This window comes from Rhinolophus ferrumequinum, chromosome 16, assembly GCF_004115265.2.
Source record: "Rhinolophus ferrumequinum isolate MPI-CBG mRhiFer1 chromosome 16, mRhiFer1_v1.p, whole genome shotgun sequence".
Classification (NCBI taxonomy): Eukaryota; Metazoa; Chordata; class Mammalia; order Chiroptera; family Rhinolophidae; genus Rhinolophus; species Rhinolophus ferrumequinum.
This window is the reverse complement of record NC_046299.1, coordinates 28,422,178-28,449,432: the sequence shown is the minus strand read 5'-3', so window position 1 is coordinate 28,449,432 and position 27,255 is coordinate 28,422,178. Positions and strand designations below refer to the sequence as shown.

Sequence of the window (27,255 nt, the reverse complement as noted above, 5' to 3'; positions counted from 1 at the left end):
GAATGGTTAAGTGTAAGGTTAAGTGTGTACACAAATAAAATTTCCAAAGAATCAGATTTCTTTACATTATATTTCAGCCTGTTGCAGTATCCCAGGTAAATAAAATAACCAGGTAACTGGGATTTAGTGGCCTTTCCCTTTATATCAATCACTTATGAGCAGGAAAAGGAAGGATAGAATAAGGGAGGAAAATCTTTTTAAAGAGGTAGAAGTAGACACTAACATGTCAGATGCAAGATCACAGGGCCCCACAGGAGGTTGGTGGCCAGGGCCCACTATGTATTCTGAAACAGAAAACAAAGGACCAGGCAGGAGAAGGAAAATCAGCCTGAGTGCAGTTCAAGGAGAAAGCAATACTGAGCACTAAGAAGGGAAAGAGTGAACAAACGAGTTTCCTCAAGTCAGAAGGAGATGAGTGCCTACAGTGGTTGAACCTAGAACTGGAAGAGAGGAAGACAGGAAGTGTACTTGTAAATGCAAATGAAAGCCACTTTCCTGGAACTTATTCCTCTTCCTGAACCTCCACCCTCTGTTTCCCACACCACATGGAGGACCAACAACCTATGCCTACAAAGTACTAGAAACCTATCCTTTTGTCATATCCTTCCCTTAATGGACGTGACCTTCAGATGTCAACACAGAATAATTTTCCATGATTAAACACTGTTAACAGGCTTGAGGCTAAACGAGCTATTCATTACAATATTCTTTATACTTTCTTATATACTTGAAATATTTCTAAAGTGAAATATAAAAGACAAAAACAAAAGTAAAAGAAAAAGATCCTGTTCATTGATTTGACTAAAAACCAGTCAAAACATTTCTCACACTTTGCTGTTAGGGAACCAGTGTAGAAAGTAAAAAATGTTGTGAAACAGCCAGGCTGAATTTTTGATCTAGTTGACTGATATTTTTATATTGAATAGATACAGTCTTGGCAGGTGCAAATACAATCCTAGGCAGAGTTGGCTTCTTTCCATTCTTAATATTTTTCTGAGTCACATTTTCCATTAGTATTAAAAGCCTCTCCCTGTTTTCACCTAAGAACTGGTTAAAAAAGGAAAAAGAGAAGACATTGATACATTCAAGACTTTCTTCTTAAATGTTTCTATAATTCAGAATATAGAAAAGAACACACATAATTTTCCATAGGTTATGATTGAGTAATATGGGGCTTTTTTTAAAAAATGGCTTTTCTTCAAAAACACTGAATTTGTTTTTGCCCCACTGACTTGTGATTTCAAAGAACTGTTTTGATTAGCAGGGGTATAAGAACCTCAGCCTTGTGCCCTTATTAAATAGGCTGTAAACATGAAGTGGTTTCCATGTATATGTTTTATTTCGTCTGACATACTATAGATTCGTTTTGAGAGAAATGAAAAGAGAGTCCAGAATAGCCTCCACCTCAAACGACTTGCAGTCCATCTTTTTGCTCAGATGGCTAATCAGAGAATGTCTGTTGGGGCAGAGGGACAAAACTGGCCCCAGCATTGCCCGTTAAGGTCATGTCTTTGTTGCAGTGCTTGGAGCAGCAGCAGCTGGCACGGGCGCATCAAGGGAGGAATGAAAGGCTTTCAGAGCTTCATGGTTTCAGACAGTAACATGAGTTTTGTGGAATTTGTTGAGCTGTTCAAATCATTCAGGTATGTATGACTGCTTTCTTGTTACCCTCTCTCAGCCCCATATTTTAATAAGACACTAACTGTGACTGTTTTCATTCCTCACACAGTGTAAGGAGCCGCAAGGACCTAAAGGACCTCTTTGACCTTTATGCTGTGCCCTGCAACCGAGCCGGCTCTGAGGCAGCCCCACTCTACACCAACCTAACCATTGACGAAAACACCAGCGGTCTGCAGCCTGACCTAGGTTTGTATAACAGTTGCAGCTTTCCCTTTAAGAACTTTCTATGTAAAAACCAAGGTTAGAGATCCAATCATACACTCCCTCCACTGTCCCACATGGCATGCTGTTACCTGGAGAACGGTGAAACACTTAGAGATTTATTGCAAGGTGTCGTTGGCATGTGGGGCAAGAAAATTTCTCATTGTCTGGGTCTGTCCATGTATTCCAGAATACTTAACCAATAGAGCCCTCCATTCACGCTGACAACCAAAAACCCTTTCCCACCTATTTCCAGAAATCCACTGAGTGTGTGGTGCATCCCCGTTGAGAACCAGCATCTCTTCCCCGCCTACCAGCTGATGGATGCACAACCCCGGGTGGGAGTTGTCCGCCCTTTGACTACACGAGTCTTTAGTGACCTCAGCAGAACACGCCTGTCTGAACAGCCAGGATATTTTTTCTGATATGTAAACCAGAATGTCTCATTGTTCTATTCCACTCACCACCACCACCACCATCACCACCCATGCATTTTAAAGCCTATTATTTTTCTCTTCTGTTCTTCCTGGAAACAATAAGCACACACACAAAAAAGCAAAAACAAAAAACCTGTCCTTTTTCATGTAGTTGCTTTTTAATTATTTAAAACCTATATTGTCCTTAAGCTAAGAATATTAATCTTTTTTTCAACTTTCGTCATAAAATGTGCGTAACTATGGATTAGCCAACCAGTTGTACTTTTTAAAAATTTAATAGACTTCTTTTAGAGCAATTTTAGAAAAAATGAGCAGAAAGTACAGAGAGTTCCAATATACCCTCCCCCCCACACACGTACACAGTTTCGCCTATTATTAATATCTTGCTTTAGTGTGGTATATTTGTTACAAGTGAGCCAATATTGATATGTTATTATTACCTGAAGTCCATAGTTTACACTACTGTTCACTGTTTGTATTGTACATTCTGTGGGCTTTGACATAAGTGTAATGACATGTATCCACCATTATAGTATTATGAAGACTAGTTTCACTGCCGTAAAAAAGCCCCAGTGCTCCATCTTTTCATTCCTCCCACCCTCCTCTGAACCCCTAGCAACCATCAGTCTTTTTACTGTCTCTACACTATTGCCTTTTCCAGAATGTCACATAGCTGGACTCATACAGTATGTAGCCTTTTTAGATTGGCTTTTTTCACTTCACAATATACGTTTCAAGTTCCTCCATGTCTTTTCATGGCTTCATACCGCCTTCCTTTTTATAGCTGAATAATATTCCATTGTCCGGATGTATCACAGTGTGTTTATCCACGCAGCTGTAGAAGGACATCTTGGTTGCTTCCAAAACTCATTGGGGAACACCTAAGAACTCAATTGCTGGATCCTATGATAAGCCCATCTTTAGCTCTGCCTGAAACTGCCAGACTGTCTTCCAAAGTGGCTAGAATGGAAATGACTGGCCATACCGAAGTTGGCACCCTGTGGAGCAACAGGTATTGCTGAGAGGAATGTAAAATGGTACAGCCACTGCGGAAGAGACTTTGGCAGCTTCTTACAAAACTAAACATACTTTCACCATACGATTCAGCAATTGCACTCCTTGGTATTTACCCAATGAATTGAAAACTTATGTTCATGCAGAAACCTGCACACAAATGTTTATCATTATACTTGTAAAGTACAGAAAAACTGTAATTTTAAGGGTACATATTTAGTCTGTGCACACATAAAACTATAGTAGTTACTCTCAAAAACCAAAGTCCAAATTCAGCCTAACATTCCCAACTGAATGTATGGTTAGTTCCCATCTAATACCTAAGCTCGTGGGCTCTCGAAGACATTAATCTAGTTCTCGCTTAGTTTCTTTTATGTATTCATTGATTTATTTTTTTATTCCTTCTATTATGTGAAGCCAGGAATAAGCGTTGAGTTTGATGGCTTGTTTAGACAGATCACTGAAAAATTTCTCCCGCTTCATAATACCACAACACCGTTATCTCTAAAATGAACTTTAAGACAGATGCTGGCTAGTTTGTCCATGTTCTGTGTGTGGTTCTGTTCCAGATTTGTTGACCAGAAATGTCTCGGATTTGGGGTTGTTCATTAAGAGTAAACAGCAGCTGTCGGACAACCAGAGGCAGATCTCGGATGCCATTGCTGCTGCAAGTATTGTGACAAATGGCACTGGCATCGAGAGCACATCCCTGGGCGTGTTTGGGGTCGGCATACTTCAGCTCAATGACTTTCTAGTGAATTGCCAAGGAGAACACTGCACTTACGATGAAATCCTTAGTATCATCCAGGTATGTTTCGTGTGCATATACATGTGTCAAGCCTCCAACCATTCTACTTATTTCTGTAAACATGTACTCTTTCTACACTGCTTTCCAAAGGCTCCAAGTCTGGGGCAGAAATAGAGCGTTTGGCGTTTGTTTGTTTTTTAAATACCAAATATATGTGTGTTCTTATTTAACATGTAATTAACATAGGTCTCACACCTTCTCTTACTCAGTGACTGTGGTAAGAATCAGAATATGATTTCTTCGTATTGCTCTAGCACATGCAATAGAATTGGCGGTCTAGGTCTTCACCCTCTTTGCTCATTTAACAAATATTTGTTAGCTCCTACTATGAGCCTGGCTCGGTTCTAGGACCTGGGAATATCGTAGTAAATAAGTTCAACTTCTGGCCCGCGACACAGTTTATGTTCGAGTGGGCGAGGCAGACAATAAATAAAGATAGAATGTAATTTTAGGTAATGATGGGTTCTGCAAAATATTGAGCAGAGTGAGGGGATGGAGCGGTGCAGGAGAGCTAAGAGGAATAAACAAAGGCCACTCTGTGGAGGTGACATTTGGGCTGAGCCCTCAATGAATAAGCCTTTGAAGGTCAGAGGAAAGAGCAGACCTTCCAGACAGGGAGCAGCAAGTTCAAAGTCTTAGGCAGGAACGAGCGTGGGGTTTATGAGGAGCAATAAAAAAGCCGTGTAATGGGAGCCGCATACGCCAGAGGGACAGCTGTAGACATGATTTCAGACTGGTAGGCAGGGGCCAAACCATCTCGACATTTTAGGCCACAGTAAGCAGTTTTGCTTTAATCCATGAGAAGTGGGAAGCTAATGGAAATGTTTGAGCAGGGGAGTAACAGGGTTTGATTTATATTTGTAAGTGGTCACTATGGGTCCACTGGAGAATACACTGTGGGAAAGGAATGGAAGCAGAGAGGCAGCATAGGGAGCTTTCCCAGCAATCCAGGCAAGATATGGTGGTGGCTTCAACTAGAGGGTGACAGGAGGCCGTGGGGTGAGGTAGTTCATTGTGGTTGCGTCACAGGCAACAGAATCCGTCTAGGTTTTCAATCTTCCTTGTCAACTGATTGGGAATCAGTGGATTAGCTCTCCAGCAATTGGATTGGATCACTGGAAATGCTTAAAAGGTAAGATTATTATCATATGCTGAGTGCTCACTACAATATTGAGTATAAGCACTATACTAAGTGTTCTATGAGAATCATCTCATTTCCCCTCTCGTCAACTCTACGGTACCTGCTATTAATATCCCCACGTTCACCTGGATAAACTGGTACCATTTGTTTTCGTATAAATCAGCCTTAATCTTTTCTCTTGCTCTCTCTTTTTTCTCTTAAATAAATATGCTTCGTATAATAAACTCACTTCTAATAAATATTGTCTTTTGGACTGAAAAACTACATCTTACCACTATATAACTAAATTAGTTCAAATATTTGGTTTAGATGTTTCCTGATGAAAACAGAACAGCTTTAAAAAATGATGTGGTGGGTTTTTTTTTCCCCTGTAGTTCCCTTTACCTAAATAACACTCTTTTTGTATCCTTTGCAGAAGTTTGAGCCTAGCATTAGTATGTGTCATCAGGGCCTAATGTCATTTGAAGGATTTGCAAGGTAACTTTTTAAAAATATCTTTTTCCCATCATTTACCCAAATGTATTTTCCCCATGCAGTCCTAAGAAAATTTGTTTCTTCTAGGTTTCTGATGGATAAAGATAATTTTGCCTCGAAAAATGATGAGTCACAAGAGAACATCAAAGACTTGCAGCTGCCCCTCTCCTACTATTACATTGAATCTTCACACAATACCTACCTCACAGGCCATCAGCTGAAAGGAGAATCCTCAGTGGAACTCTACAGCCAGGTACTGAGAATTCCACTTGGAATGTGGTTTTCATTAAACCTACTAATGTAACCCCCAAAGTCACAAAAACTTGACCCCAGACTCCAGTGAAGAACTTATGAGGAAACATGATGTGTGGGAAAACTGCCTATACATGCAGTTGTTTTCTTGACATCTTTTTGTTTTGTTTCTTCGCCCCTATGGATACTTAACCTTTTTCTGGGCAACCAAAAAAACAAAAAAAGTATTTGTTTGAGACTCATAACTTTTAGACCCTAGTTAGTCTGACCTACTCCCACTAAAATTAGATTTTCCCATGGGAAAATTATCTAATCATTTCCCCAAACGCTAAATAAATCAATATATTATAGTGGGAAAGCATAGTAGAAAATGCAACTTTCTGTGAAGTTATTCCCAAAGTATTATTTATTTTACTTTGCAATTTGTTAGACAATCAATCCATCCCTATGGTAAGCAACTTAAGAAAAAAAGCTGCACAGACTGTAGGCACTGTCCCTATACACTTAATTTATGGCAATGTTCTGGGAAACTCACGAGGTTCTCTGGACTAGAAAACAGCAGATCCTTTTGACCTAAACATCTAACTCTCAATGATCTGCATGTCAGTTGCTTCTCTGTTATATTTTCTGCAACTTCCTAGTGTACATTACCTGTTTTCTGAACTCCTACAAGGAAAGGTAATGAGGAAGGAGCTAGGTTAGGTCCAGAAACTGAAACTGTACGTGTGTGATGCGGGGGTTGGCACAGAGGTCCAATGTGAAAATTATAGTTGTATTGTTGACACAAACCCAGCAGGCTTGAGTTCCCTTTGTTCTCCAGATTAGTCCAGATAGTCCTCAAACCACGGGTCAAACTTCAGTCCCAAAGTTTATCTAGTATGGAATGTGGATTTTACACTCCAAAATCTAAGATGCTTTTATTATGAAATGAAGAAATGTCCTTAGAATAGTAATTTTCAAAATAGGAGTGCTGGCAAGGGGACTCAGCTGCTGACACTGCAGTAAACAAGCCATAAAGTAGAAAGTGTTTCATACCTGCCCCCCACTGCCACTGAAGTCCTGCTTTTTTGTGTGCTTTATACATTGGTCCTGCATTTGCACAGAGAATTCCAAGGTTTAAAAAGTTTGAAATCCATTGTTCTGGGGGAAAGACATGGGAGTGGGGAGAGAGAGAGAGAAAGAGAGAAAGAGAGAAAGAGAGAGAGAGAGAGAGAGAGAGAATTTCTCCCCCCAAAATAAGCAAGGAACAATCAATGTCCTAGCTTTTATTCCTACTTCTATTCCCTATTTGACTTCAAAGAGTTTATTTTATTTTATTTTTTTTAATTTATTGGGGTGACAATTGTTAGTAAAATTACATAGATTTCAGGTGTACAATTCTGTATCACATCATCTATAAATTACATTGTATGTTCACCACCCAGAATCAGTTCTTCTTCCATCACCATATATTTCAAAGAGTTTATTTTTTTAACTCTTTTTTAAAAGTGGTCTAATGTACCCCAAGTAGAAATTGTCACAGCTTTTGAATAAGGCACCAGAATCCCTTAAATAGACTCACAGCTCACAGACATGCTTAAACCTAGTGTGAATGTCCCTTTAATTTGATTTCTTCCCACTCTCGTCTCTCCTTCAGCCTTTCTAATGACCTCCTAACATTGCTCTATGGGGCAGATGGGAAGTGAGAAAAATCCCTGTTCTCATGTGGAATTTCCCGCTCTGGTTTTCTTTTTCTAGCCATATATGGAGGTCTTAAGGTCATGCAGACTTTGATAAAGATCTTTAGTCTTTTCATGATGAAAACCATCTCATCTGCTGCCAGTTGGTGAACGTTTTTTCCCAGTATGGCAAGCTCACTACAAAGATGAAGAGCAGCCTCGTGTTCCAGCTGTCACATTACACAATTTTCAGCCCAAAGCCACATACCTCTAGAAACCCTAGCTGCTGGAAGAGGCTGGTAGCCCTAGGATCTAGGCCACAGAATCAGTTTTACCTGAGACAACTGGTCACCCAGGAGCACTGGGTGCTGCATGCTGTGCAATGGGAAGATTCTAGCAAGTATTTCATATAACAATACTAAAATAAAAGGGATTCCACTATCTGAGTTTTGTTGCAGCAACTCTTGTAGCCACTAAGTCCCCGGTATTAGGTTACTGTCACATGGTAACAGTTATGTTATTCTTAAATCTGTGGGTTGGGCCATTCGCAGATATATCCTCCTCTTGGCTTGGGTTACCCTGAGTAACCCAATGAGTTGAAAACTCATGGTAATTTTTTAAGATAGTCTACAGATAGATTCTATGGAAGAAGAGGTTGCTTCAAGCACAGTTACAGAGCTACAACTCAAGCGTGTGTGTCGGGAACTCTGCTTCCAACTCTAGATCCAGGACAGCAAATAGGTATCATCTCATCTGATTCGTTGGTAGTGTTTCCTGGAGCACTTTGCTGAAGAAGTCGTGAGATAATGTATCAAAGCTTATGGAGCAAGTGTGCTGTGATTGATTACTGATGTCTGCTAAGGGTATGGGAGAGGCAAGTTTATGGATTATTTGTCATCTCTGACTTAGGTTCTATTCTAGGATTAGACAGCAAGGCAGAACCTTGATAAATTCCTTGCTTCTACTCTTCTTACATGCTACATGTATATAGCAAAGTATTAGCCAGCATCAGAATTTAGACCTAAATTTGGAGGAGATTTTATCCTGATTGGATTTATATAAATGTTAGGACAGATAATTAAGGAATCAGTGGCCTCATTTCCTCTGGGCCCTGGCATCACCTCCACTGACATCTGCCCAGAGAGATGGCCTGGCTCTCTCATTTCAGTGTGTGCCACGTACATATATAGGTCCCCTGAGGGACCGGAGTTGCTGGGAAAAATGGTCAAATGATTTTGCCATCAAATTTTACTTTCCAATGGTACTCAGCTCTGGAAAGCACTCTTTCCACCTTAATCTGTTCTCTCCCTTCCCCAGCACTGAGTAAATATGACCTTTGGCCAAAATGCAATATTTATTTAGATCTTGTGCTCATCAGTTTTCACTGATGTGAATTCACGAATGTGAATACTGATATGTAGAATCACATGCTGGGTTTCAGGCTGTATCTCCACTAACTCACCTGGAGTGGATCCATTCCTTGATCACACAGGTCCTCTTGCAAGGCTGTAGGAGCGTAGAGTTGGACTGCTGGGACGGAGATGATGGGATGCCCATCATTTATCATGGACATACACTGACAACCAAGATCCCCTTCAAGGTAATGCTTTCTTTACCTCTGCTTCGAGATAATACCTTTCTTTAAATCAAATCTCCTGGACGGTCCATCTTTTCAGCTGGAGTAATAGAAACATTGTTCTGCGGTCTCCTGACCATTTCCAGAAAGCCTTAGGAAATAAGGAGAGACCAACTCTTCAGTGCTGCTGGAACCACAAGTCAGGGATACCAGGATGTCACCTGTCAGTTGTTTGTGTAAAACCTGAAAATACGTAATAGGTCGGGTGTGCTTATCCTGGCTCTGAAGATTTCCCGAAATTGTTTACAGAGCCGTGTAGGACGTTTGCATGCTCATTTTTCTGGGAGTTGATCTAGAATTCCCATTTCATTTTCATTCAACTAAAGTTTAACAACCATTACCTTAAATTAGTTTTCACATAATACTGCTATTGCAATTTTTACATCATAAGGTAATATTGGGGGTCCCCAAAAAATGTATACAAGTGGACTCTTTGGTCAACGTTGCTCAAGCAGTAGTTCGCCATAATCAGAAGTGTCTGGACACTGATGGTAACCACCTTGAGCACCTCTTATAATTGCGGAAGTCAAACATGACTTGTATTCATCTTTTGTTATCGGTACATATTGAGTATTACAATTTTAATACAGTTTTTCCTTTCTTAAAATGTGTATACATTTTCTTTGGCACCCTCTGTATATAAAAGACAGGACCTGTCTGCTTGCTATAGGAATTAAAAGTCATTTGTCCTGGTATCATGTGTTAAGAGATGATTAAATAATTAACATTATAAAGTAATGAGAATTGATTCCACCTGTGGACTTGGTCGGCCAGGAAGACTGGTCTCATTGGATTATTGTTTCAAATTCTAGGTCGTTTGATAGTTCACTGTGCAATTACTATCCTTATGCAGAGGGTCTTTTGCTGTGTAACGTCATTTTTCTCTGAACTGTGGCTGGACTGGGAAAGAATATTATTATTATTTCTGTCTTATATGTAGAAATAATGGCTAAAATGCATTTTCTCTTTAATTCATTTTCCTATTTGGCCCTGTTAAAACTCTTATACTGTATATTGAGGAGAAGAAGAGTTGATAACTGTGTTTTCATGAACGCATAAATATATGCCTTATTGCCCCAACTAGATTATAAACTCCTTGAGAGCAGGAAAGTGTCTCATGCCTCACTAGTTTTTATGCTGTAACTAAAACCATGTCTTTTACCTACAGTACACTCAATATACACACATTGACTTGTAACATTCAGCATACTGATAGCTGTTCCTGTAGCATGTGAACAAAACTCAATGTGAACAGCTTAATGTCTTTATGGAAAATAGCTTTGTCCTCTTGCTTAATTTGAAGATACATTTGAAAAGATAAAAACCATTTTGGCCGGAGTCTTCTGAAAACAACAACTGAGATGCTTTCTGTGGCTATAAGTACCTTGCCTCTGTCACCTTGGACAGATATCTAATGAGATAGCTAACGAGCTGTTTTGGCTCTCATAGGAAGTGGTCGAAGCCATCGATCGCAGTGCCTTCATCAACTCTGACCTGCCAATCATCATATCGATTGAGAACCACTGTTCATTGCCTCAGCAACGAAAAATGGCAGAAATTTTTAAGGTAAGCTTTTAGCTAATGAGGCAGGATGGTATACTGGCCTTTGTCTTGCAACTGTTGGGTTTGACATGGGGCCACCACGGACCACCACAGCTGGATCTCAGCTATGAAGCACATACAGTTAAGGTCCCTCAGACCTGAGAAATGGGGGTGCCCTGGGAACTCTCCTGGATGGTCCATCTTTTCAGCTGGAGAATAGAAGCGTTGTTCTGTGGTCTCCAGACCATTTCCAGAAAGCCTCAGGAAATAAGGAGAGACTGACTCTCCAGTACTTCTGCAACCACAAATCAGGAATGCCAGGATGTCACCTGTCAGTTGTTTGTGGAAAAGCTGAAAATAATCTCATGGCAAAGAAGTCAAATCTTGTGGCCCACACCACAGATACAGGGATCCAAGTTGACAAAGAGCTCAGACTGGCCTCAGCAGTTGCTATGTTAATGCTCAGCCCTTCCTTATACAAGGAAACTATAATGCAGACAGATTCAGGGGCAAATATTCCCTCATACTTCCCCCTTCCGCCAATGGTAAAGGCATTTGTGGAAACATGGCTCTCAGGGGGAGGGAGGGACATGGCAGCAGGAAATACCCCCAAACACTGATACTACAAAACTAATTAGTCTGTCATATTGTCTTTCCTTAGCTATCATTTAGAATAATGATCTCTAAATGTTTTTGATTGTGTACTCCTAACAATAAAATATGATAACATGTATACCTATTGTGCATTTATTGACTTATTTCTAAATTATATACATGCCCTATTTATTAACATATTTTATACATGCAAAAAGTAGAATGTAAAAGGGAATAAAGTAGAAGTGATGAAACAAAAATAATTTTTAATACTATTATTTATTAATGATACAAAAAACCCTTTTGCTCTCATAAAAAAAATTTAGTAAATTTATTATTTATTTATTTATTTAAATTTTTAATGAGAGTAACGTGATTGAACATGCTTCATTATTTTTGAAATTTTTGGTTTAAACTTTGTGATCAATGACTTGGATGTCTTGTTTTGTTTAGTTTATTATTTCTGTATTTGGTTTTAATAGCTACAGTAGCTGATAAAGATACTTTACAAACATACATGCATCTAGATGGAAAAGAGGTGTCAGGAGCTGTACTTGCCAAATCATGGTACCATGTGTCAATTCCATTAATGATGCAAAGGTTTTTGTTGACATTTGGCTAGAAAACGTGTATGTTTCCTGGTATCAATCAGTTTTTCTTAAAAACTTATTGAGAAGGTGTTGTCTTTTATATTTTTAACAAATGAGTTCAAACTCCACTAAAACCCTCCATTTGGAAGATTTTTTTCTTAATGTGAAATCTGCTTCCAAGTTTCTTAAATGTGCATATGTGAGAGTTTTTATTATAATACACATTGTTTCCTACAACAAAATCACATCACAATAGAAATATTTTCAGACATCTGTTTTTAAAATACTCTTTCCAGAACACAAATTTTTGTCTAAAAAGCAATAACTAACTCAATGTTTAAACATTACCCTTATCATATAGAAACAGATTAAATGTAATTATTATCATCTCATCATCATCATCATCTGATAACAACAAAGTACTACCCCCCATTGTAAGCAGAAGAAGTCAGAAATTTTAGGACACTTCTTTTAAAAGAAAAATACATAAGTTAGAAATACTTCTTTAACTACTTCTTTTGTGACATGAAGTGTGAACTTCTATAATGTGTAAAAGATTTTTGTAGTCACTTTTTATCTCATCATAAAATATTTTCAAGAAGCCTTCCTTTTATGAATGAATCACAGTGGTAACATCCTGGGGCATCCAAACTGCAATCATCTCAATAAACTGGTAGCAAACAAAGGCGTGAGGGACCCACTGTGTGTCCCTCGGCATCAGGAGATACCCCTTGTCCCTCAGGGACCTTCTTGAACAGCTCCTGGCACACAAACTGAATCCAACTTACTGAGTGAGGGAGCCATTTTCAATCAGTACATTAAATGTGAATAAGCTTCCAATTTTTTATTAAAAATAACCAGAAATAGAAATTTCTATGTTTTGTTCTACCCTTACCCCAATGGATCATCCTGTGCCTGCCCCCACTGCCCACTTCCTTAAAGGACACACATTCCACTTGGGAGACTGGGGCTCAAAATCTTGGTGAGAATGGTATCTGCGGTACTGTCTACCAAATGGTGGCAAATGCTCCCTAGTATCTTTCATCTTCGTCCCCACTCCCTACCTATTTCAAGGTTTCCATCCTTTTATCTTCTTACCCATGTCTGGAATGGGCCATCTTCTACAAAGCACAGATGCTAACTGGATCTGTTTTCTTCTTTAGTACATCAGACCCCAGAGCATGTTCCTAAATGGTTAGAGCTGAACCCACCTGGAGAATGGCCTAGCCCTGTCCTGTGTTAACCGCCTCCCTTCCTCCCAGTAAGAAACCTTGGGAAGTGGGGGACATGACGTCTTTCCTAGTTCCTCTTCCTAGGATTTTTAAAACAACTCAACTGGACTGAAATGTCTAGTTAAATAATTCAAGTGTGGGTAAAAGGTATTGATTATGTGTTTTCCTTTATTCTTTTTAGACTGTGTTTGGAGAAAAACTGGTGTCTAAATTCTTATTTGAGAGTGACTTCTCAGATGATCCAATGCTTCCCTCACCTGACCAGCTGAGAAGGAAAGTGCTTCTTAAAAATAAGAAGCTAAAAGCCCATCAGACACCGGTGGATATCTTAAAGCAAAAGGTACTCTCTTCTTGTTCAAGAGGTTATGGGTTTGCTGTGTGTCCAGAACAAAGCAATTAAAAACATTCTAAGCTTTCAGATGACCTGCTAGGAAATCAGTTTTTAAAGATTGAGTTTCCTTGAATAATACACTTGATTTTTGACTTCCCACTTTGTAGATGAATAAATATTGTCATCCTTTTCACCTAAAATTTTATTTTGCAAAATTGGTTTCTCATGTAGGATGTACTTCTGTTACATAATTGATTCTGAGTGGCACAGTGTATAACTCTTGTGTCTGGACCTGGGCTTCACAGCTGTCTATCCCACAGTGACTGTTCTAATGCCCTGTATGGAGAGTCTTCTGCAGGGAAAGCCCCCTGTAGGGAGAGCTTCCTGCAGGGAAAGCACCTGGGCGTGGGGCAGTGAGTCCCGAGGTCCATGGAACCCCATAGCAGTAGCCCTGTGGCCCCAGCATACAAGTTGGCAAAGTGCATCACTGTGGCTTGTAGACTCCAAAGTACTCCCATACCTGCCTCGCCCATGGAGATCTGCATCCCAAACACCACAAACCCACCTGTGTAGGATGGCCTCAGCCCAAGCATCCCTGAAAACGTGTAGGTCCAGAACCACTGAGTCCACATGCCAGGTTGCACTTACTTATCCCACAGAATGACAGCTCCCAAAACTCTTTGTCCTACTTAGCAGGGTTCTATTGGGCCTAAAATACCACTTTAGAAATTATAGCAACCCTGAGGTGCTGAACCGACCTCAGCACCTTGCAGGGGCAGAATGGTGCAGCTCCAGCAGCAGAGACAGCCCAGAGACAAAACTAGATTATGTCCTATAGGCTTTAATTTCTGTGTGCCATCACCTCCAAGCCTCCAGGCCATACTCCAGTTCTGCTTTAGTGGTTCCCAGAAAGCACACAATTAAGGATCCTATGGCCCAACAAATTTGGAACCTTTGTCCTCGGTCATTAATAAAAATGTCAAGTCGAATTGAGTCATGTATTCAGTTTGACCTAGTTGAGTAGTCAGTTTGAAGCAATCATTAAATCTTCGAAAAGCTCTAATTTGTAGAACTCCCAGGTAGGGCCACAGTTTAAAGACAAGTGATATATAATATGATATTAGAGAAAGAACATTGTGCAGGAACCAGAACTGCCAAGTTCTAACCACTGGCTTGTCACAAACCTGCTAGATGACCATGAGCCAATCAATCTTTCTGGGCCTCCATTTCTTCATCTATAAAATGGGAATGTTATGGTGTCTAGCCTCAGAGGACTCTCCTGACACTGACATCTCACAAAACCTCTCCCAAGATGAATCATGAAACCCCTGTCAGAACTGCAGACCCGTCTGGAAACATTTTATCATCCCCCTTCTCAAGCTCCATTTCCAGTGTTTCTTGCCATTCTAGAACGTCAGTGTTTCTTCAAGGGACCCTTGTAGCATCCTGTCATCTGCTGTCCTAATATGTACCAGAGAGTTCTCAGATTGTCTGACTCACCTGCTGTGGGCTTCCAGGTGGCCCAAAGTCCAGGCTAAGTGAGGGGCTTATATTACGTCTCCCGGTAACCTCAGTGATTCACCTCAAGTCTGATTGCTACAGATGCGCTCAGGGTGGGGAAGGAAGGTGAGGCCACAGGCTCCATCGTCTTTAGACTTACCCTTCTGAGCAGAAAAGCAGGTATTTCCAGAAAAGACCCCAAACCAGTACAGCCTAGCAGATCTCTGCTGACCAAATTTGCCCTAACCAGAGCAGCTCGGGATTATCACGGATCTGCTAGACCTATGCTCACCAAACGCTGTTTGCTCAAGTATTCCTTAAATATGCTTTGAAAAACTGTGTACCTCTCTCATCCATTTTCCCCCCTAAAATTGTTGAGGTGGCATTAACACTTTTATCACAAGTTTAAATAATTACAAAGGATATATTTTCAGACATATTATTTATCATACATAAATTATATACAAATACAATGTACAAACACAGTCTTCATTGTCAAAAAAAAATCAGCTTAGTCAGCCAGACTTACTTTGGTCAGAAAAGTTCTGACCTTTTTAAAAAATTCAAATAAACATTGTGTTATCATTCCTGTGATGACCATCTCACTTTTGGATTTTAATTCTAAGATAGATGGCTGGATGGAGGAAAGACAGAGGAAAGAAGGAAGGGAAGGGAAAGGAAGAAGGATAGATAGATAGATAGATAGATAGATAGATAGATAGATAGATAGATAGATAGATAGAAGATAGATAGATAGATAGATAGATAGATAGATAGATAGATAGATAGATAGACAGACAGATAGATAAAGGCACGGAGCCATGAATGTGTTTGGGAGGACCTGGATGAAATAAGATGCTCCCCTTTTTAGTTTCTCCAGACTCTGCTGGAGAAACTCATTCTCAAATGCCCCATTGCTGCCTTGGCTAGTTTCTCACCTCATCTCATACACCATAGTAAGACTGTTGATTGATAGGTGAGAGTTATATTTTCTGTAGTAAATTAGGAGAATAGCAATTATGAAAGAAGATGTGAAAGGAGAACTAGCCAACCATAAGCTTATATTCAGGTAGGACTATTTTTAAAAGAGTACACATAGATGTTGAAAATCTTGAATCTAAAAATTGATTATTTTTAATCTATGAACCTGTATATCTCTAGAAGTCTTTGTATATCGTAGAGATACACATTTCCCAATCTGAAGCTCTATGCCAAGAATAACAAAATCAGACACCGTCAGGGGCCAAGCGAGAGCCAGCTGGATACTGTATATGACAGTTGGAAGTGGTGAGGACAGGAGTGGAGCATGCATGCCCTCATAAATGAACAGCTCTAAATAAATTATTTTTAAAACACTGTCCCAGACAAACAAGTCTAGTCTGGAGGTGAAGTTGGCCCTAAGGGCCTCCAGTGCGAGACCTCAGCTAGGTCTACCTTTGTCCAGACCTGCATTCTCAGAACCGCTCCGGAAGGCCTGGCATTTACTTGGGTTCCAGAGCTCATGACACTTATGCTGATGGGTTTCGTTATGAAGTCATTTGACTTTACTTGACTCCGGGCAGCACAGGTTTAAACCGCATGGGTCCACATATAGGTGGATTTCTTTTCAATAAATCCTGTAAATGCATTTTCTCTTCCTTAGTATTTTTTAATAACATTTTCATTTCTTTAGCTTAATTTATTGTAAGAACACAGTAGATAGTACTGTGAGTGTACATTATCCACTGTGTTCTTATATACACAGTATTATCTACTGTGTTCTTATATACACAGTATTATCTACTGTGTTCTTACAATAAATTAAGCTAGAGAAATGAAAATGTTATTAAAAAATCATAAGGAAGAGAAAATGCATTTACAGAAAATGTGTTGTATGTATGTATATATATATACACACATATGTGTATATATATATATACACACACATGTACATATACATATATAACACATAAAATATGTGTTAATCGGCTGTTCATGTTATCAGTAAGGCTCCCAATCAACAGTAGGCTATTAGTAGTTAAGTTCTTGGAAAGTCAGAAGTTATTCGTGGATTTCTAACTGCATGGGGGAGGGTGCTGGCGCCCCTAACCTCCCACATTGTTCAAGGGTCAACTGTACAATAGTAGCGTGTGTTCTCTCATGTCTGGCCCTCCTCCAGTGCTGTATCAGCAGCTGACGACACAGCACTGGGGGCTCTTTCTTATACAACACCGTTCCTAGTGCTCTTTTCTGTACCCGGCACCGACTCCCACTCCCGACTGCCAAGCAGACACAGCCGCCCTGGGCATGCCTCTATGGTCGTCAGGATGTGTGTGAATGTTCTTGGAGCTGTTGCCTTTCCCATTCTTCGCACAGTCATTTGCAGTTCCTTATGCAGCCTCCATTCCACTAATGACTTGACCGTGTTGCCACAGAAGTCTTCTTCATGTTGAGCCCGAACCTTCCTTCCTGTTCCTCCTACTCTTTGGCACTACGTCTTCCTCTGCAGCTGCACAGACTAATTGCATCGCTAGAAAGCAAGCATGTGTCCCCCACCAGCTTTTCTCCTCTCCAAGCCAAACATTCTTATTGTATCAGCTGTTCCCCCCCAGGATGTGGCTGCTAAGACTCTCCACTTTCCATTGAGAATATTTTGGATACTCTTAAATTTGTGGCTATTCTTGAATTTGTCCTTCTTAAAACATGATTTCCAGACTTAAGGCAATGCTCCAAATAAGATCTGACAGCATGTGAGGACCATGAAACTATCACCTCTCTCTTAATCTGAACTTAATACCTCACTGAATGCAGCCTAGGACTACTCTCCCTTTCAAAATTCTTTACTGCACACCAGGCTCATACTGAGTTTGTGGCAAACAAAAGGAGTTCAGTTATTTTCACAAGGACTATTCTTATGCCTAGTCTCCCCCAGTTTTCCAGGTTTACAATTAATTTTAACCTTTCACATGCAGGAGCCCCACATTTATCTCTATTAAATTCACTCTTTGTGGTTTTGGTATGCTATTGCAGCATACAAGGTTCTTTGTGAATTTTGACGTCTGTCATCCAATCTATTTATTGGCAGTTTTTCAAATCGTGCTTTCATCTCCAGTTGCCCTTGAGCCAGACAGCCAAGTGTAGAGGGCAGTGGACCTGCCTACAGAACCTCCCTGGAGTTCAGTGTTTATATCACTCCTGTCTCAGTGCTCTCTTTTCTTGCAGCCCACGTTTCTCCAGAGTCTGCTTCAACTTCTTTATTTGTAGAATAGAAAACTGAGACCTAGCCATTTATGTAACATCCTTAAAGCCACCCAGCTCTCAGTGGCAGACCTAGGATTCAGGTTGAATTCTTCAGGAAAGACATTTTCAAACTTCTCAATTCTGAGAAGTCAAAATACAATGAGAATTACTGGGATACTTCTAGATGCATAGGTCCCAAATCTGCCCAACTAACTCAGGATTTCCACAAGGAAGGCCTGGTAATCTGTTTGTTTAAAAATAATTCTTCTCCTCCTGGAAGTTTGGAAACACTGCTTATTTATTATTTCCCACAAAGCAAGTTACCTTATCCAAAAAGCCTAAAGAGGTTACCGTGTGGGAGATTTGTTCTTAGTAAACCCATGCTAACTCTTGTTAACTACCTCTTTGTTTTCGGTGTTCTCACAGCCAACCAATTAATAATCCATTCTGAATTTTTGTTCAGATAACTTGACAGTTCCTACCACATAATTTCCACAACTTACCTCTTCCTCCTTTTGGAAAAATGGGACAATGTAATCCCATTTCCTGTTTTTTAATCCCGCTTCCCACCCACCTGATTTCCCAGGGAGTATTGACAATCATATCTGCAAGGACTTTCAGTTGTCTGGCAGGTTGTGGGTCTGGACCTGGTGATCTGCATTCATACCAGGCTGGCTGAATGAATGCCTAGAGCTCCAGAGTGCTCAGGCCCAGCCGCAAACTTAGAAGGCCTGGGTCACTTCCATACAAGTAACTCACCCTCAGGAAGGATGGATTGACCCAGAGCAAGATTTCTGAAGCCACACCCTCCATCTACCTCAATCTTGTGCTGAGGCTCTTACTGAGACCTCCTGGCTGCACCTCACCAGATCTCCAGTATTCTGACCTTGTCTCCTGAACTCTAACCCGCTCGACTCAGTGCACACTAGATGACAGTCGCCGTGCTAGGCATTGAGGGAACAGAGCAGAATAAGACATGGCTCCTGCCCAGACCCATCTTGAGCCAGACCCCTCCCTCTAACCTCCTGACCTAAATCTGAATTGCTTTTATGCAAGGGCTGGGGTCCTGTTCTTCTGCCTCGGAATCCTTAGGCTATTGCAGAGAATAAGGTTGTCAGCTTCTGGCTGTCCACTTGGCCGCATCTTCCTGCACCAGTAGAAGTATTTGAGTGTCTAAGCAATCTTGGCACTCGCGTTCCGACGTTCGCTAGTCGGTGGGGCTTTGAATGGCATCACTCCTAGCATACAGTTCTCACAGTTTTCTACCAGGCTCTTTGCATTGTCTTTCCCACCACTTGGCTCTACCTTGAATGCTTGCTGCATCAAGGCCCGTCTCTTATCCGTGACAAATAGCCTTGCTGTTGTGGCTCACTGGTGCCTACAGCAGAGTTCCTGAAATTCTGAAGAATACTAATCCTGTGAGGTACTCTGAAAAAAAGATTTTAAAATTCCCTAATTAAATAAGCATGGGAAGTTCTGCAGTGGAGATCTTTGATGAATCATGAGGCCCGGTCCCATCATGATTAAATGAAGGCTGTGTGAAGCTCTGCGGTAGGAATGTGTTTCAGTCTGTTTGAACTGCTGTTTCCAAACTTCCATTGTGTTTTGTGGTTACCGTAATTGTCAATTTTTACATAACAGCTGTTAACACACATGGAGCTAGTGTTCCATATAACCCACGTTGAGAAATCCCAGCCTACACATTGTGCAGTTATTCGAACTGGTGGTAGATATAGACGTTGCCTAAACTGTATCTTTCTTATATATACATTTTTATTTTACAGGTAATATAACTCCATTTCAAGAAGTTTAGAGAATAGATAATTATTTTTAAATATGCATAATTCCAAGGTCATAAACAACCTGTATTACAGGGATTCTTAACCTTGGTAATATCCATAGATAGAATTCAGGGGGACAGTGAACTTACATGGAATAAAAATTACATCTTCATTTTCACTAACCTCCAGCTGAAATTTAGCATTTACTCTGATTATAAATGTAGGGGACAAACCACAGTAATATTAGCAGTAACTATGTCATCGTCACCAGTAGAATTCATAGAGTTTTCATATTATATCACAATTGTTGCTAATATCTCTAAAAATTATTTATGCTCATCACTATTTCAAAAACATTACTTGACATACCACTGTGTATTTTTTACTGTATTAATAAAGAAATAGATATTCCTATTGCATGAAATTGTTTTTTCAACCGTTGATAACTATATTCAACAACTTTTTTCCCCTCTGTAATCATATAATTTGATTTTATGCGTTAAAAACATTGTTCTGAGAAGGGATCCTACCTCACCAGACTGCCAGAGGGGTCTATATCACAAAAACAGGTCAAAAATCCTGTTGTATTATGTTACCATTTACTATCTAGCCTTTTTATGCATGTCATTTTATATTGTTATAGTCATTATATAGAGACAGATATATAGCTTTGATCAAAGGATGTAGAATTGTATATATATATTTATATATACATGTATATATGTATATATTTACATATGTAAATATGTACACACACAATTCTGTATCCTTTGTTCAATAAATACATATCACAATTATTGTTCCATGTCTCATTCTCTCAGTTGGATATACCATAGTGTACTGGCCCCACTCCCCAATTGTTGGACTGTTATATTGTTTCCTATTTTTAATTCATGCATGTAACTTTTCCTGTATTTTGGATTATTTCCTTATGCTAGAGTCCCAGACTTACATTTATTCTTGTGTCCTGTGATATCCCTTCGTAGTAATTCTAGTCGACTGTAGAGGCTCATGACCTCCCAAGCAGCACACATCAAGTTTTTGGAAGTTTCTAAGCCTATCTTGTTAACCTGATGGTGGTTCCAATAAAATCCGTTGAAAAATATTTAAACCAACAACTATTCATTTGTTCTCCTTATCCATAGTAATTCTAACATTTTTCTCAAGGTCCAAAGCCTTTAGATATTATTTGAAGAAGAAAAACCGTTTTGTCTTTCTTTTCAAAAGCAGAAATTTACTTTTCTAAACTTAATGGGCTGACTCACTTCCTCATCATTTGGGATTGATGGTGGTTCTCTGAAGCACCAAGGTTTCTCCTGGAGGGTTTGCCCCCGGGAACCCAGATTCCTTGTGATTTTTCCTAAAATGTCCAGGATCCCTCCTGTAGGGATGTTAACATTCACCCAGTGATTAGCCTTGTAAGTCAAGTGAATTTAGATTTTTGTTTTCTTCCCTAACTAACTGAATCAACACAGGATAATCCACTTTTAATGACTGTGGTAAGCATGAGGTGGTCATTTCAAAAGCTATAAATGAAAGTTCACTAGCTTAGCGTCTGCGGTCTTTAATTATTGATATCTTACAGGCTCATCAGTTGGCATCCATGCAAGCTCAGGCCTATAATGGTGGGAGTGCCAACCCCCCACCTGCTAATAATGAGGAGGAGGAAGATGAAGAAGACGAATATGATTATGACTACGAATCTCTCTCTGACGGTAAGAGAAACAGAATCCCATGCTTGCGCACGGAATGCCCGGATAAGGTTTTCTGTTGTTGTTTTGATGGGGTTTTCACCCCCCAAAAAAATTAATCTGGCACCCCATAGACCAACAGTACAAATTGTTGTAATATTGTCCAAGAGTTTCTGAATCCCATCACTTAGCGAAGAGGACCAAGCAAGGAAAGAGATGTTAGCCACCACTGCCACCATTCAAGGAAAGGAAGGGAAGGTTTGGGATGCAACACGGGTCATTCTTAAGTGAATTTCTGGAACAAGAGTTGGACGTACAGCAGAGAAACCCCATTCTCACCCTTTCAGTTTCTGGCGTGGCTGATGCTCTTGGTGGCTGAATCTTTGTTGTCTCCTACACCACCTGCAAGGGGGCAGCATCACGTTTCTGTACTCTCTGCTCCGCCCTTTGGCAGCTTTCACTTCTGCTTTCTATTATAGAAGTATAGAAAGGAAAGAAGCATCGTTTCCCTACCCTCCTACCTGCCTCTTCACATTACTAAGCCAACCAGACGTTTTCTTCTGGCCCCACCAAAGAGACAAAACATCACAGATGGCTAATGTTGCAATACAGAAAGTCACATGAATGATGTTAAATAGAGATTACGGTGAAGGATTTTTTTTATATAAGAATTAGGTTTCAGGTGTGTTTTGTTTGCACTAAATTAGTGGCATTTGTTGTAGAATGCAAAATGTTTTCTCAGGTACCATTGCTGATGGTAGACTGTTTCATTTTAGCAACTTCTGAAGGATAACAATGTAGTAATGAAAATTTGCCACAGTTCCTATTTACATAAGCTTTATATATGTACTGTGTTTCCCCAAAAATAAGACCTAGATGGACACCCTCCACATATCTGCTTCTTGTGCAGCAGAATTGTCTCCTAGTCATGTTTGATTCTGTGATCCTCTATCATGGTCCAGTTTCTTTCTGCCCCACAGATACAATACTGGGCTATGTCCGTTTTTTAAATTACAGTTGACATACGATATTATATCAGTTTCAGGGGTAAAACTCAGTGATCATCATTTATATTCTTTATGATGTGATCACCACAATAAGTCTAGTAACTGTCTGTCACCATACAAGTTACTCTGATAATACTGTTTTTTTCTATGCTGTGCATTACATCCCCGTGACTTTTTTTTAATAACTGGAGGTTTGTACCTCTTATTCCCCTTCACCTTTTTCACCCATCCTGTCATGCCCCTCCTCTCTGGCAACCATCAGTTTGTTCTCTATGTCTGTGACTCTGTTTCTATTTTGTTTTATTTGTTCATTTGTTTTACTTTTTTAGATTTCACATATAAGTAAAACATATGGTATTTATCTTTCTCCAACTTATTTAATTTAGCATAATATTCTCTAGGTCCACCCATGTTGTTACAAATGGCATGATTTTAGTCTTTTTATGGCTGAGTGATATTCCATTTTGTATATGCACCCATCTTCTTTATCCATTCATCTATTGATGGACACTTACCGTGTTTCCCCGAAAATAAAACCTTGCCGGACCATCAGCTCTAATGCGTCTTTTGGAGCAAAAATTAATATAAGATCTGGTATTACTTTAATATAATATAAGACCGGGTATAATATAATATAATATAATATAATACAATATAATAATATAATGTAATATCGCATATAATATAATGTAATATATTATATTAATATAAGACCAGTCTTATATTAATTTTTGCTCCAAAAGACACATTAGAGCTGATGGTCCGGCTAGGTCTTCTTTTTGGGGAAACATGGTAGTTGTTTCCATATCTTGACTATTGTAAATAATGCTGCAATGAACATGAGGGTGCATATATCTTTTCAAATTATTGTTTTTGTTTTCTTCAGAAGTGGAATTGCTGTGTCGATTTAATATTTGTCTTTAGCAATAATTGATTGCTTCATACCATCAACTAAAAGCCAGTTTACTTGACTTGAAATCCCATCAGATAATACGAGGGGCATATTATCTAATGGGAAGATCAAAAGAAGGAGAAAATGAAAAGGAGTCAAGATAATTTCTTGTATCCTATTCCTGAAAAGTTCTGGGAATATGAACATTTTCATATTAACTTATTCTTCCCCGTGGGCCTCTGCTACAGTCGTAGTGATGTATTCTCATAGAAGAACAAATGTATTCAGATAGAAAGGAAAACCACATTTAAGATACCACCCAATCCAGATGTCATTTGCTTCTGTAAGAACTTAGTGCACACTGGAAGATGAATTCACTCTCTGTCATAAATCACTCCTGTGTTTTTCCTGTGCTTTTGAGAACAAGAAAAGAGAAGGCGTTTCTTAATTATTAGCATTACTATTATAGGTGTTTAGGTATGCAAATAACAAAATGAACAGGTAGGGGAAGGATCTTTCTGATTTACAGGCATATCTCAGAGATATTGTGGGTTCGAGTATCACAATAAAACAAGTTGTAACCTTTTGCTGGTGGAGAGTCTTGCCTTCAATTTGTAAAAAAAATGCAACATCAGTGAAGCCCAATAAAATGAGGTGTGCCTGCATTTCCAGTTAGGAGAGTAAAATTTAACCCCTACCCCACTGAATTTCTCTGATAGCTGAGTGCTTTTTTAAAACCTGCATGTGCTGTGGTGAGGTAGAAATGGAAAGGGGGCACTACCAGGTCCTGCTCTGAAGGACTCGGAGACCTTGGTAATGTCCTTTCACCACTCTAGGCCTTAGGTCCGTTCCTCCAATGTGTAATGAGAAGGTACTGTTACATGCTGACTAACATTCTCCTTTCTTCCAGCACTAACATCTATAGGATCTATGACAATTAAGTCCACTGTTACCACATGATTATTTCCCATTGGAAGATTCCTGCCTGGCTGATTCCCAAACAGGCCTTGTAGTTATGCTGTGACTTGTTTAAGTTTGTCCTATTCAGGCTTCCTTATGCTACTGTTAAATGCCCTGTGAATCTTCACTTTTGGTTGTGGTTTGTGGTGCTTCGCTCATCTCTGCTTCCTTCTACCATCTTCACTTTCTCCAGCCGAGATGAGAAGAAAATAGAAACATGCCTGATGTGGGTAGGACCATTCCCAGCTTCGTAGAGAGAACCTCAAAGGTTTCTTAGCTTCTTGTAATGATGGGTCCTTTTGAGGATGAGATGGAATCTGCGACCACTCCCCTCGGAGAAATAAACATGTTCTCCAATTTCTACATAAAATTGCTGGCGTGTTCACAGGCCTTCTGAGGCCCTTGCAAGTATCCCAGGTTAAGAACCTACCTCGAGAATCTGGGTGGCCCAGTTTATCTCTGTGACAGCTCGAGTCCTCAGTTTTCATATCTATAAAATGAGAAAATTAGTCTAAAGCCTCTTTGGCTATAAAAACATGATGATTCCTAACCACAAAACCACTTCCAGAAAATCTAAAGGAAGTTGCAAATGAGGCTCATGTATTGAAGGAACCACTATTCTGACTTTTAGCCGATAAGTTCTAAAGGACTATTTACTTAATTAAATTTCATTAAATAAATATAGATTAATTTTCCCCAACCTCGTGGTTTATATTGACTAGCTTGGACCATGCACTAGAGTACAGATTTGAATTTGCCACTTAATATGTATTTTACGACAACGACTACATGAGTCTAACAAATTAATCAATTTCTATCCATTTGACCTAATGTATTATTGGGAGTATTACAACACGTCAGAAACTGAAAATATGAAATGTGAATGTGGCCTCATGATTAACACTAACAATATTGGCACTTCTTTTATCACTAGCCCTTGCATCCCTGAATAGTCAAAACATTAAATCGATGGAATGTTTCTCGTTTCATTGATCTTATCACCTAAGCTGTTGTTATTTATGCTTTGCTTTCATATCTTAGTTTATCTGGCTTTTCGTCTTAATTTTTCTTACTTTTATCCCCTTTCTGATTCTGTTTTTCTGTAGCAGATGTCCTTACTGTTTCTCCTGCTTCTAACAGTCAGGAAGGTAAAGCCATTCAAACTGGGCATTTTAACTGCATGAATGTCGGCATTCTGTTTCCAATTTATTAGGCCTGATTAGCATGAAGTTGTGATGCTTATATGAATAAAAATTTAATAAAATGACTGATCTCATTCACGTCTCAGCACCCTGCATGGCCCTGCTTTGCTATAAGGATATTTTGGTCTAAGCATCTGTGGTCTGATGAGATAGGAAATCCTGGGTGAGAAATGAGCTTTCTTGTTTTTCATTTTAAAAGCATATAATTATGACATACCTCTAACACCTTTAAGGTCATTTTGAGTAGAAATACCAAAACAAAAGTATAAAATTATCTCTCATACTTTAGCTATTTTTAGATATATTTTAATTCCTATCCCTAAGATTTCCACTTAACACATTGACAAACAATTAGGAAAACTTGATTTTCCAATTAAGTATAATTGTGAAAACTACATTGCAAATAACAATGTCTTTTTTCTTCTGGTTTTGACATTTCTAGAGGTAAAAGAAGCTAACAGCTTCATTTTAAAGTGACAGTGATCAAATCCTGTATATACCATCTAGAAGTGCTTCAACCACTAAATCCTTCCCAAACTTGTGTGCTAAGAGCTTCTTGACGCAGGGTATCTTCCATAACGTGTGCACAGTTCCAGTAATCTGTATGAAAATGAGCCTTCTCGTTTAGATTATGTCTGTATGGTACCAAAACTACTGACAAATTAATCCATTCAATAAAAAAATAAACCTATTATTTAACAAATTTAAAAATTATACTTCAAGCCATAATTTTGGTAACATGTAGCCAGCCTCAGTTTTACAGATAAGCGCAAGCATCTGGATAGCCTTGCAATGATGTAGACGTAGCCCTTAAGTGAAGCATTTGGTTCTTGTTCGCTGAAGCCTGCCAACTCATTTTCAGACAACATTCTAGAAGACAGACCTGAAAATAAATCATGTAATGACAAGCTTCAGTTTGAGTATAATGAAGAAATCCCCAAGAGGATAAAGAAAGCAGATAACTCTGCTTGCAACAAAGGAAAGGTGGGTGAATGGTTTCTGTTAAATTCCACTTGGACCATGGTACGCTCATCAGTTTCAGGTGGGATTTCCCTCCCTCCCTATCCCTTCCCTTCACCTTTCCGCTCACTTTCCCTTAGATGCCAAAGCCCACATGGTGATGCTATGGGACACCCACCTGCCATTTGTAGAAGGTTAGTCATTGATTCATCCAACCAATACATACTAAAGGTGTACTGTGTTGCAGGCACAGAGGTGGCACAGAAGGTGGTTAGAGATGGAGACAAACCTGTAAATAGTGCTTGTAGATAAGAACAAAGAGCAGTGATTACACAGTGTTATCAGAGCATCTGGGAAGAGGATGTTGGAGAAGGAAGATTTGGCCAAGCCAACAAACACGGCATACAGGCCAAGAGGACATCCTGGTACATTCAAGGAATTGCTAGGAGTTTT

The 27,255-nt window shown here is 39.5% G+C and overlaps 1 protein-coding gene across 3 annotated transcripts in view; it reads left to right on the top strand.

The window, feature by feature from the left end:
* Positions 1–27,255, top strand: part of PLCE1 (phospholipase C epsilon 1) — a 302,602-nt gene that overhangs the window by 246,017 nt on the left and 29,330 nt on the right. For all 3 annotated transcript variants that reach the window (XM_033130698.1, XM_033130697.1, XM_033130699.1), the window contains 10 exons: positions 1,521–1,643; positions 1,730–1,866; positions 3,902–4,140; positions 5,697–5,758; positions 5,843–6,008; positions 9,158–9,265; positions 10,751–10,867; positions 13,441–13,599; positions 21,676–21,805; positions 26,705–26,826. In XM_033130698.1, coding sequence (XP_032986589.1) covers positions 1,521–1,643; positions 1,730–1,866; positions 3,902–4,140; positions 5,697–5,758; positions 5,843–6,008; positions 9,158–9,265; positions 10,751–10,867; positions 13,441–13,599; positions 21,676–21,805; positions 26,705–26,826 — 1,363 coding nt within the window. The remainder of the gene's footprint in view (positions 1–1,520; positions 1,644–1,729; positions 1,867–3,901; positions 4,141–5,696; positions 5,759–5,842; positions 6,009–9,157; positions 9,266–10,750; positions 10,868–13,440; positions 13,600–21,675; positions 21,806–26,704; positions 26,827–27,255) is intronic.